We start from the raw sequence: 13,381 nt of genomic DNA, 5'->3' as shown, positions 1-13,381 counted from the left end.
CCTGTACCTGTGTAATGACAATAAAGTTGAATCTAATCTAATCTAATCTAATTTATTGTGAACCTCAGTTGATATGCGGGCCAGATCAAAGTTTGCGAGGGGCCGGATTTGGCCCACAGGCCTCGAGTTTGACACGTGCGTTCTTGCTTCTCTTTTCTAGTTTTGGGGCTGAGATCGGAGCGAGTGCAGTAGGAACTGTGACCACACATGGCGAGGCCGTTTGAACTGCTCTGGTGGCTCAATTAAAGGATTCCCAGCATGAAACTACCCTTCACCCTAAAGCCTCATGTTGTTTACAGCGTCAACACAGCCATTCGAATGAATATGAATTTAATGGGAATTAATGTGATGTTTTGGAGAAAAGCTCATAGATATTTGGTGTCAAGTTCTTCAAATGCTGTTTCATTTCATATGATGAAAATTAAATGTGTTTACGTGAGTGTTTCGGTGCTTGAAATGATATTACCAAAGTCTAAGGTTATATATGTTATTAAAATAGTAAATAAATGTCGGAAATGAAATCGCTTAGAATGGGAGTTTACATTATTGAACATTATTGGATGTGCCGCAGCGTCTTTCATCCTCAGAGGATTAAACTCTTAAGATTCAGTCTGTAAAAGATGTAAGTTACTAAACGTTTATGATTGAATGTGTTCAGTCTAATTTAAAATGGAAACAAATAATAAATGTTCAAGTTGTTAGAGTAAAAAATAAAGTGGACTTTAATAAACATTTGCTAGTTTTTCTGAAGAATGTGCCATTCAATTAATTAATAATAATATAAAAAAAGTTATAAACACTTGTTTAATTAACATTCAGTAAATTAACAACAATATGCAGAAAGAGAACATATGAGGAAGCTCAAATAATGTTAGGGACACAGTTATGACATATTATATTAAGTCTTAAAATCCAGTTTAGGTGAAATCAGTCAAAGTGTGGTGACATTTCTGTATTATATTCTGTCTATTTTAGTTCTTTTAACTTTCAACTTTAAAGTGCCCTTGTTTCTCATTTCCCTTTATACTTTTTGTTATTCATTTGAAAATTGATGCGGTAAATCTACAATTTTGACAAATATGAATACAGTGCTCAATCAATGAATCAATGAATTAATCAGTCAATCGATCAAAACTTTGAATACAATTTTTAAATTTTGATGCTGGACAACAACAAGTTCATAGTCAACAGGAAGACAGATAATAAACAAATATGATGGCAGAGCAGGTGAGAATAATAGAAGAGAGTAACAAATGCTAATATAATATTATAAATATGAGCAGTGACTCACAGAAGCAGCAGCTGTGTCAGGGAGCTGAACGCTCCGTCGGGGACGTGGCGGATGTCGTTGAGGGCGAGAGTCAGAGCCTGCAGCGCCGGCAGGTCCCTGAGAGCCAGAAAGGGGACCTCCGTCAGGACGTTGTCATCCAGCCGCAGGTGGAGGAGAGAGCGCAGGCCTCTGAAGGAGGCGGCCGGCAGACGGGACAGCAAGTTAGCGTCCAGACGTCTGGACAAGATGTCAGGAGACGGACCATTTAAAACTACTTATGATGTTGTCTTCTTCTTTAATTTGCATTTGTATGGAAGCATATTGCTGCCATGCAGAACATATCAGAATCACATTATTGCGTCAAAATGTATGGTAATAGCAAGATGTTTTCACATTGTGACAACACATAACCTAATCAAAGAAAGTTCTTGCTATTACAATGAACTACTTATTGCCTTGCAACATAAAAAGTTTCACGTCATAACAATAAATTATACTGACCTGCTCTATCTGTAAATTATTGAGCGGTCTAGACCTGCTCTATCTGTAAATTATATTTCGAGTGTCTAGACTGCTCTATCTGTAAATTTAGAGTGGTCTAGACCTGCTCTATCTGTAGATTATGAGTGGTCTAACCTGCTCTATCTGTAATTATGAGCGGTCTAGACTGCTCTATCTGTAAATTATACAGTGGTCTAGACCTGCTCTATCTGTAAATTATAGAGCGGTCTAGACCTCTCTCATCTGTAATTATAGAGCGATCTAGACTTGCTCTATCTGTATTATACAGGTCTAGACCTGCTCTATCTGTAAATTATAGAGCGGTTCTAGACCTGCTCTATCTGTAATTATAGAGCGATCTAGACTGCTCTATCTGTAAATTATAAGTGGTCTAGCCTGCTCTTCCGTAAATTTAGAGCGGTCTAGACCTGTTCTATCTGTAATTATAGCGGTCTAGACCTGTTCTATCTGTAATTATAGAGCGATCTAGACTTGCTCTATCTGTAAATTATACGTGGTCTAGACCTGCTCTACCTGTAAATTATACAGTGATCTAACGTCTCTATCTGTAAATCATAGAGCGGTCTGACCTGCTCTATCTGTAATTATACGTGGTCTAGACCGCTCTATCTGTATATCATAGAGTGGTCTAACCTGCTCTTATCTGTAAATTAAGAGAGGTCTAGACCTGCTCTATCTGTAAATTATACAGTGGTCTAGACCTGCTCTATCTGTATATCATAGAGCGGTCTAGACCTGCTCTATCTGTAAATTATGAGAGGTCTAGACCTGCTCTATCTGTAATATATAGCGATCAGACCTGTTCTATCTGTAAATTATAGAGCGATCTAGACCTGTTCTATCTGTAAATTATAGAGCGGTCTAGACCTGCTCTACCTGTAAATTATAGAGCGTCTAGACCAGCTCTATCTGTAGATTTAGAGCGGTTCTAACTGCTCTATCTGTAAATATAGAGCGGTCTAGACCTGCTCTATCTGTAGATTATAGAGTGGTCAAGACCTGCTCTATCTGTAAATTATGAGCGGTCTAGACCTGCTCTATCTGTAAATTATAGAGTGGTCTAGACCTGCTCTATCTGTAATTATAGAGCGGTCTAGACCTGCTCTATCTGCAGATTATAGAGTGGTCTAGACCTGCTCTATCTGTAAATTAGAGCGGTCTAACCTGCTCTATCTGTAAATATAGAGGTTCTAGACCTGCTCTATCTGTAAATTATAGAGTGGTCAGACCTGCTCTATCTGTAAATTATAAGTGGCTAGACCTGCTCTATCTTAAATTATAGAGGGTCTAGACCTGCTCTATCTGTAATTTATAGAGTGGTCTAGACCTGCTCTATCTGTAAATTATAGAGTGTCTAGACCTGCTCTATCTGTAGATTATAGAGTGGTCTAGACCTGCTCTATCTGTAAATTATAGAACGGTCTAGACCTGCTCTATCTGTAAATTATAGAACGGTCTAGACCTCTCTATCTGTAATTATAGAGTGGTCTATTGTACTTAGTAGAATTTTCACGGGTTTTACTTATTATATTTCTGAAAATTTTTAGTTTTACTCCACTAAATTTGCCCCTCAGTGTATTTGTTACTCGTTTTTCCAAGAATCTTGTTGTATTGACATCAAAAAATGAAGTTTCTGTGTCTGTTTTTGTTGATGTCAGACTTATGTTAATAATATTATGTTTAAGAAGGTTTGCTAACCCTCAATGGATTTCATACAAGCTTTTACTTTTACTTCTAGTGATAATTAGCACTTTTAATATAAGAAAATTACTTTTGATACTTTGTACAGCAAATATCAGATAAGTTAAGAAACACTCAAGTGATACCTAAAAGGAGACGTTAACTCTACCAAAGTCATTTTCTTGACTTTGCTTCAAGTACTTCATACAAAACTGTCGCATATTTTCACCTGCTTCTCGAGCTGGATTTCCTTATATGTCTTGACCTTTTCAACACAAATCATGTAACAGTGAACAGGTTGTTGCTGTTCTGCTCATCTGACTCAACAGACGTGAGTGAGACCGAGGTCTCTGGCGACCAGGGGTCCACACATTCTTCCACTGCATGGGAGTAATTCTGGTGTGACAGTCTGCAAAAGCCTCCTGGCACAACCACAGACAGGCAGCTGGCCCGGGCCCACACCCACCACCACCTGTGTGTGGTGTGTGTGTGTGTGTGTGTGTGGTGTGTGTGTGTGTGTGTGTGAAATTGGCCCTTCTACAACACAGAGTTAATGTCGGTTAGTTAGAAATGTCTGGAGGGAGATCAGATCCTACCCACCACAAACAGACACCACACACACACCACACACACACCCATTATACGTATATAGCAATCAAAAAAATCAACTTAAATTTAACTGCAAAAACTTCAGTCTTCCACCTGAAACTCAACTTGTTAACTTGTTACAACATGACACACACACACACACACAACACACCCTACAAATATAGGTTTTGTTTCACATTGGGGGGGGGGGGGGGGTCTCATGTTTAGTTTATGATCATAACTATGAATGTGTACGTGCAGTCTCTTGATAATTGGATAACAATGGGGAGTGCTCACAGAGAAGCAGGTTCTTGGGTTCTGAAAGCTTCAGGCGGAACCTCTTCAGATGATTGTCTGCAGACTCTGTGTACGACACAAAACACAACTATGAATATATTAATATGAATACAAATATATTACTAATTCCAGGGGGTTTCCTGTAAAACCCTCACTGGCTCTAACAGACACTAATTAAACCAGTTTAGTGGTGTTATATCTGGAGAGGACAAGTTCTATAACAAATAATAAAATGCTGATAAATAGTAGTAACAATCAATAATATCCAGTTTCTAATCCATTATTATATCACGATGTCATGCAGTTCAGATTAGACAATAATTCTGTTTCATTAGGTCAAAAATACATTTGTCTATAAAAACGTTTTAATTATTAATCTGTTTTCTGCTTCGTGATTTGGTTTAATTACATCCTGAAACTTTTATTGTTATTTCATCAAAACTAGACTGTGTGAGATTGTGAGAAGTTGTTGTGTTTGGAGACACAACATTTGGGATTAATGAGCCCTCCGGCATTAGAACTAAATACTTTACAGAATTATTACTTTTCGTGCCAATTTATTCTGTTTCTGCTTCTCACATTGGATTCGGTTTCATCCTGAAACTCGTTCTTTCACAGAAACAACACCTTCAAAAAACCTTTCTCCTCATCACATAATGGGGGGTGTGTTTTAATAAAGAGAAAGATTTGAGTCCTGTTGGGAGCATCAGCTGTCGTAATTAGGATTATAGTAGAGATAGTTTACCAATTTACATGTGAAATATGTTGCTCTATACACACTAAAAGCATTGTTTTTTTAAATGGAGTCTGGTGGGTTTAGCGCTAGCGACCTCAGAGCGGTTTCTGGTTAAACAGAACAATCCTTTCCATAATGTTTCAGACACTTAATAATATCCAAGCCTTTCAGCGGCAAAACAGCCCTTTAGTTTCGGGTTCCACTGCCAGCCCGGTGTGTGTCTGCCAGTCACAGCGTTCACGCTTCGCACTGGGCCAATTTCAACAGTTTGTTCCCATCAGTCACACAGCCAGCTTGAAGAAAACTTAGTTTTATTTAGGTTAGCCAGGGACAGCCGTGCTGAAGTTCTTTTTTTTTTATTGCCGTTATCTCGAGATAATTGACTCATTAAGAGGAGAACAAAAGTCTTTTTCTCTTATTTTTATGAAGTTTATCAGAGTGCCATGCCGTCAAAACCACCCAACGTGCATCTCTGCGGTCCAATCAGTCCACCCTAAACTAAAGTGCAGCCAGATACATTTCTGTAAAATACTCAAACAGCCCAGATCGACGTTTACTTTGGAAAATTCTTAAATTAAACAATAAATTGCCTCATTTTGCGGGTGGTTTTAGACATCTATTGTTGTTGTTTTTTTTCCAGCAACCCAAAATCAAAATCAAAGATGAAAGACATTTCCACTATTTGGGGTATTTTCTTTTTAATTTAAAAGGGACACAGTTAACATGTTTTATACTCTTGTGATATAATTCAGGTAACGTTCATGTTATATCCATATAGACTTTGTTAACACTTTTTTTGAAAAGCAGTCGTAGTCACACATGTATCCACATGTAACTATTGATCTCTGATAAATAGAGATAAGAGGACACAATGTTTTGTCATCTCATTGATAACGGGTTAAGTATTTCGTTCTCGAGATAATGAGATAATTACTCATTAAAGAGAAAACAAAAGATCTTTTTTTCTCTCATTTTATAAGTTGATCAGATGCCATGCCGTCAAACCACATCATTGGAAATAGTTATCTCAAGATAAAGGCAATAAAAATAAAGGAAGGACAGCCAGCAAAATACATTTGAAATAGAATCACTAATAATGACTTCTGTGTGTATATGTATGTGTGTGTGTGTGTGTGTGTGTGTGTGTGTGTGTGTGTGTGCATACAGCAGCTTTAGACTGATGAGTCCTCTGAAACGTCTTTGAGATCTTCGTCAAACTGTTTCTGCCAGCCGGCTGCAGGAAACACAATTAATACAGGTTAAACACAAACACACATGACGCTGCACACACACCACACACACACACACACACACACACACACACACACACACACACACACACACACACACACACACACATGCAGCCTTCTTTGCTCCATCACACTCTGTAAATGTAGGAACCATCCGTCTTCCTAAAGGGTGTAACACCATTTTTCTCCACCTGGCCCCATGTTCCTATGGTCTATGTTCCTATTTCTATTTCCTATGTTCCTATGTTCCTATGTTCTATGTTCTATTTTTTCATGTTCCTAGTTTCTATGTTCCTATGTTTCTATGTTCCTCCTATGTTCCTATGTTCCTATGTTTATTCTTTTCATGTTTCTATGTTCCTATGTTTCATGTTCCTATGTTCTATGTTCTATGTTATCTTGTCTATGTTCCTATGTCTATCTATCATTTTCTATGTTCCTATGTTTCTAGTTCTGTTCTATGTTCCTATTTGTCATTTTTCCCTATGTTTCTATGTTCCTATGTTCCTATGTTCTATGTTCGCTATGTTCCTATGTTCCATGTTCCTATGTTTCATTTCCATGTTGTTCTATGTTCCATGTTTCTATGTCTCGTTCATGTTCTATGTTTTTCTTGTTCCTAGTTTCTAGTGTTCCTATGTTCCTATTTTCCTGTTTTCTATGTTCCTATGTTTCTATGTTCCTATGTTCCTATGTTCCTATGTTCTATGTTCCTATGTTCCTATGTTTCTATGTTCCTATGTTCTAGGTTTCTATGTTTCCTATGTTTCTATGTTCCTATGTTCTTCTATGTTCCTATGTTCCTATGTTCCTATGTTCTATGTTCCTATGTTCCTATGTCCTATTTCCTATGTTCCTATGTTTCTATGTTCCTATGTTCCTATGTTTCTATGTCCTATTTTCTATGTTCTATTCCTATTTTAGTTGTGTCATGTTTCTATGTTCCTGGTTTCTGTGTCTAGTGCTGATGGGAACCACACTCTTTGACATGGGTCCAGTATTACTCACAGCTCCAGCAGAGGTGGAGGCTCCCGAAGACGTGGGCCGAAAGTCCGACAGCTCGTTCATACCACGTCCCTGAAACAAACAGCACATCTGCCAGATGTTGTCTTTTCACTCCCATCAATCACTTTTAATCGGTCGAGCCCACCCGGCAAAATGCTTACACTGCTTTACACGGGTGTATATATTTTAATTCATTCGTTTATTAACAAGAAGAAAGAAAGAAAGACTTGACTTTGTTTCATTATTTTTGATGTTCTTTAATGAGACTTCTCCAAAAATGACAACCTGTCCACATAATACACTTAAAGTCAAAACGAAAAAGAAAGGAAGGGAGAGACGGAATGAAAGAACACACAGATAGAAAGAAAAAGAAAGAAGGAAGAAATCAGAGGAAGGAAAAGCAGAATCAACTTTTTCTGAATTAAAGTGACGCATATATCTTATTTTTCAAGATAAAGTTCCATTAAGAAGAAATATGTACAGTTTTTATAGCGAGACATATACTTTTATTACATAGATTACATGAATACTGAATGGAAAAAACTAAATGGATTCTCATCTGTTCTCGTAATGAACAAGAAAGGTAAATCAACAAATAAAGAATAATAAAGGTGCAGTTTTTTTAGTACTGTCTTAATAATAAACACAAAGAGTGTTGCAACAGCAAATTAAATGGAATATTACTCTTAACATTAGTTTTGATCACATATCTTATATGTTTTAAAAAACGTATATTTTAATTGGTTTCATAAGAAAATTTTCGATGAAAGATCTCATTGTTTATAGAAGCTATTGTATATATACACACATAATGTATATATATATATATATACAATACTATAGATTTTTTCACTTTCACAGTTTTTCTGTTTTATCAGCGTGTTTATTATATTTTACAAACCTTCAACTTCATAACATACATATATATAATTCTCGTATTTTCAGAACAAGAAACTCTGAAAATTAATAAATTGCTGAAAGATACATTTTTTGAAATGCCTAATATGACTTTATGTACACAAATAACAGTTCTCTAATTGTTACTCACATGATTAAGGCCTCGGTTTCTTCATTATCTACCAGTTAATATTTATTCTTATTTTCAGGATTTTTCTTTTTTTGTTACTAAATAAATATCAAGGTTGGTCTTGTTTTAATCATGATAAGGATACAAAATTACTTTGAGTTCAGTGATAAACTCGATTTCCTCAACTGGATTTTATTTTATGTGTCGGCACGTTTCAAATCCATTAACGTCGGCTTCAGACTGCCTATATTTGTTATATCATATATCGTATTATAGTATAACATACCTGCATTGCTCTCTGATGAAGAAACACAAAATCCTCTATAAATAAATATTTCATTTTAAAATAATTGTGTGTCACAATTATATTAAGTCAAGATGTTTTTGGTAGTGGCTGTAAATATCAAATATCAACTTTAAATGAACATTATGTCTTTGTTCAAATGGCGGTGATACTTATATTCTGTATTTACATTTCTCTTTGTTTCAAGTCTCTAAATCCTTTATTGTCATTGCGCTGAGACCCATACAATGAAATTAAGATAATTAATATCTAAAAACAAGAATAATGTAAGACGTTCAATAACACAAGTACCAGCAATATTTCTCGATGTTGAAATTGACTTGATTAACCCTCTGAGGTCTAAGGGCATTTTTACATACTTATAAATTCATCTTTTAAAGGTATTTGTATTTAATCTGATCTCCATGTGTTTCAGAACAAAGTGATCTTACTGTACACTGAGGCCACAATGTGCTCCACAACATTTGGGCCGAAGAGTCGTTTTGTTCCTTAAGATGAAAACATGAGATTTTTAAAATTTCTCAACTCTCTTGTTTGGTGTTTGAATGAATTTACAAAAGTCTAGGGCACAAAAGTTGCGTAAATATGAACAAAATAGTAAATAAATGTCTACAAATAATTTTTTAACGCTTTTAAATACGAGCGTTGCGCGTGGACTCGGAGCTGGATCTTTTGTCCTTTAGGGGTTAAATATTGAACGTCGATCATTGATTATGAGTGAGCTGACAGATTCAGATTCATTTATTTGTATACTTCAAAAGAAAAAAACACATACTAAAAATAAAAACCAGATTAAAACAATTTAGAAACAGAGACTTGTACTCACAGAGAGGAGGTGAAGCTGCTCAGGTTGGAGGGAACTGATGTCAGCCCGACACCCACGCAGTCCACGCTCTGCAGCGTCCCGCCGCTTTCACACCTGCCACAGCTGCAGCACAGCCGCCCCCCCCCCTCTGCCTTCAGCGCCCCCGCCGAGCTGAGAACCAGAACCAGAAGGTGCATCGTTTACCTGGGGAGGAACCCAACGGCAGCACGGCAGCTTTCTATTTGGAGTGGGAGCTGCATGAAGCAGCTGCAGACAGATGTAATGGGGAGGGGGGCTGGGGGTGGGTGTCTCCATCTGATTGGACGCCGTGCTGCCGCCTACTGCGTCTGACGGGTACTGCAGAACTTAAAGGATCATTCCACTATATGACATATTGTCAATCTCTGAGATCTGATGTTATAACTTATAACTTAAGTTATCTCAAACACTTTCAGTAAGAGTAGGTCTAGACCACACTCTATAGTTGAAAATTACCAACAGTACCCACAAGAGCAAGCATTTGGATGCCATTTCAAAGAAAAACTTCCTTATAACAGGCAAAAACCTCAGTTGTAGGCAGCAATCTGTTTCACCAGTTGGGACACACACCACCACACCTCCCACACACCACCACATCACACACCTACTACTAATAGCAGTAGCAGTGCGGCGTCTGGATAGCTAACTGGTAGTGCATGCGCCCCATTAATAAGGCTCAGTCCTGTACGATTCTGCCCGAGGCCCTTTGCTGCATGTAATCCCCCCTTCTCCCACTCTTCTGTCTTCAACTGTTCTATCCATTAAAGGCCAAAAAGCCCCAAAAAAATAACTCAAAAAGAAAAGAAATAATAGCACAGTGCAGGGCGTTGAGCTGACCACAGCAGCACTGCAGCCACGATCCAGGTGCGACCAAATCCGAGGAACTCTGCGAGGCATAAAGCACAAAGACTCGAGGAAGAAGCCAACTTAGGGACACTCGTTAGGGACCTGAATGCACACAGATAGAGAAAAGAGCTCAGCGTGGCCCCCGCAGTCTAAACCCTATAGCAGCATAACTAAAGGCTGGTCCAAGGCAAACCTGTGCCACTTGACATTATTATTACTTTATTATTAATATGATTTTACTACTTGTAGCAGTACGGTCTTTAAATACTAAAATATTTAAAACAAATTAGATTAAGTTATTATTGTAAGATGAACCGCAGGAGTTTCTGTTGCCCCTGGACATGACGAGCAAAAAAATATGCTGAGTCTAGTGGGCTGGGCAATATATAGATTATGTCAACATCAATATAGACAAGATATTATCTTAAATTTGGATATCTTTCTATCTTAATATGACAGGTGTTGTCTTTTCCTGCTCTTACCGGCGTTTAGTAAAGTGAACTTAACAGTTGTTCTAGCTGTTCACACTCACATTCTGTCCCACATTGCTGCTGATTATTGTGTAAGTATTAGGAAAGCATTTGTTAGGAACTACCAATTATATATTTTATTTTTGGCACTAGGTCTGAGAGAGAGAGAGAGAGAGAGAGAGAGAGAGAGAGAGAGAGAGAAGACCTAAGATGAAGACTAAGAACCAATATTTCAAAAATTTGAAAAACGCATACCAGGCTTCACCGCACTGAGGACAAAAGTGTCCCTTTTTATTAGGGAAGACATAAGCCGACATGGCTACTAGCTAAATATGTCTTCTCCTGCCACAATACAAGGCAAATAGAGAATTTGATGTATTATCATAATAATATCATTATCATCATACATTGAAATTAAAACTGAAGAGAGAGAGCGAGAGAAGTGATTGAGAGTGTGTTGTGTGTGGTGTGGTGTGTGTGTGTGTGTGTGTGTGTGTGTTGTGTGTGTGTGTGTGTTGTGTGGTTCAGGGAGGGACGGAGTGACGGAGTGACTCCACGCCGCTCACCCAGCGGCAGGAGCGGAGCGGCGGCAGACAGAGGAGGAAGAGACGGCCACACAAACACCGCCGTTCGCCGCTCACTGCCCGGCTGTCCGTGTCAAAATGGCGACGATTCAAACGCTGAGATTTGTTAACGAGCGACTGACTGCGGCTGTGGAAGACTTCGGGCTGCTGGAAACAACCATGTCAACTACGAAGAAGAGATTCACCGCCAGCGCGAGCTGCTGGAGCATGTCGTCATACCGGACAGCCCAGAAACAAAGCAGGTCCGGGAAAAGTTGTTAGTTATTATATCATATTATATATATATAAGTCACTGGTGTCAGGAAAGTGACAGGTTTACAGTTTAAATTGCTTTGCATGGCGCTAAAATGGCTAACTGAGTGTCTGTTAGCAAAAAGGCTGTTAGCTTCCTGGCAGGTCGGAATTATGAGACCTTCACAATAAAAGCGCATAGCAATACTTTCAAATATAGTAAATTAAATTAATGGAAGAGAATGACTACCATGCCAACATGTACTGAATGTGATGTTAGATTAATGTGTAAAACCGAGAACATTTGGACCAATTTAGGCAATTTTTTTTACACTAAATTAGGCTAATTGTTCATTATTTTTTAGGGGAAAATTTAATTTCCTACTTCCCTGGCTTTTCAAATGTGAATACTTTAAATGTGGTTGCACGATATGAGGAAAATATCTAGTGTTGTCTATATTGTGATTGCAATATGATTCACAATATTTGAAGGAATGTATTTGTACCATTATTCCTAATTTCCTTGAGCTAATGATATTGTAACAATGTAAATAATGACTAATGACATTAACAATGTAAAGGATTTCTGCAGGATCTGTACTAAACAAAGATTTTGTCTAGGATAGGATTTTTAGGCAGCGACTTTCTCGCAGCACCACCACGATACCTAATCCAGAATGATTTCCATCTATTTTATAACGTCACCGTCATTCACAGTCTTCTCTATATTTATATAGGTGGGCAAATGCAATTTGTCTAAGTGCATGGATGTCTTAGTCCGGCAGCACCTCCGCTATTTTAACTTAGTCGTAGTAAATGGAATCCTATGTTTCTGGTTAGCATGCCGTGAGTAAAAGGGACCCGTATTCAGGAAACTGTGCCTTTAAACGACCCGTGGGGACTTCTGTACGGTTGTGATGTCCCAAAATACTTAGAAAGTGCTGCTACAGTGCCGTAACAGTCATTCCCCGGCTGCAAGGAGGAGCAAGACAAGAGCGCTGATACGGAAACTTAGGAAAACTGACCAATCAGAGCAGATGGACTTTTTCAGGAGCGGGCTTAAAGGATAGGCGCTAAACAAAGTGTTTCAGACAGAGGGGGAATACAGGTATATTCAGACAGACAGGATGAGAAAAAATATAATGTATGTGATGTAAAGCATCACAACTTTATACGTGTTGCTAGTTTCCAATGCCCGCCCTTTTAAATAATTTAATTTATTTTAACCTCCAGATGTTGGGAAACTGATTGTCAGAAAAGAAGAGCAGCAGGAGTGGAGGCCCAGAGTGACCGGGAGGACAGAGCCCCGACACGTTAAAGAGGAACAGGAGGAACTCTGGAGCGGTCAGGAAGGACAGCAGGGAGACAATATCAACAAGTCCCCATTCCCTCTGTCTCTGTGAAAGTGAAGACAAGGAAGAGAAAGCTCAGTCCTCACAGCTTCATCCGAGACGGGGCGAGGAGAGCGGCTCCGCTCAACAGATGGAAACTGAATCTTCGTACTGTTGTCAATCTGAGACTGAGGACAGTAATGTGATTGAAGGAGACAAAGAACAAGAGTCAGATTCAGACACCCGGAAAAAAAACGAGAGCGCGGTGATCCCGATCAGTCCCACGCCCACGGGGAGACCATTTAGTTGCACAGTTTGTGGCAAAAGATTTGGCTGCAAAGGGAATCTGCACGCCCACATGCGAAGCATCAGGGGAAAAGCCTTTCAGTGCTCCAT

At 38.5% G+C, this 13,381-nt stretch overlaps 1 protein-coding gene across 1 annotated transcript in view; it reads right to left on the bottom strand.

Moving 5' to 3' along the window:
• LOC116693988 (leucine-rich repeat-containing G-protein coupled receptor 5) overlaps window positions 1-4,953 on the bottom strand; it is a 13,984-nt gene extending 9,031 nt beyond the window's left edge. Inside the window, exons 1-3 of the mRNA XM_032523379.1 lie at window positions 4,937-4,953; window positions 3,702-3,737; window positions 1,292-1,507 (exon numbers count right to left, since the gene is read on the bottom strand). Of these exons, the coding sequence (XP_032379270.1) occupies window positions 1,292-1,507; window positions 3,702-3,737; window positions 4,937-4,953 (269 nt within the window). The remainder of the gene's footprint in view (window positions 1-1,291; window positions 1,508-3,701; window positions 3,738-4,936) is intronic.
• Window positions 4,954-13,381: the final 8,428 nt, after the last annotated feature.

This window comes from Etheostoma spectabile, chromosome 8, assembly GCF_008692095.1.
Source record: "Etheostoma spectabile isolate EspeVRDwgs_2016 chromosome 8, UIUC_Espe_1.0, whole genome shotgun sequence".
NCBI lineage: Eukaryota > Metazoa > Chordata > Actinopteri > Perciformes > Percidae > Etheostoma > Etheostoma spectabile.
Note: the sequence above shows the minus strand (reverse complement) of the source record. Positions and strands in the feature narration are given on the sequence as shown.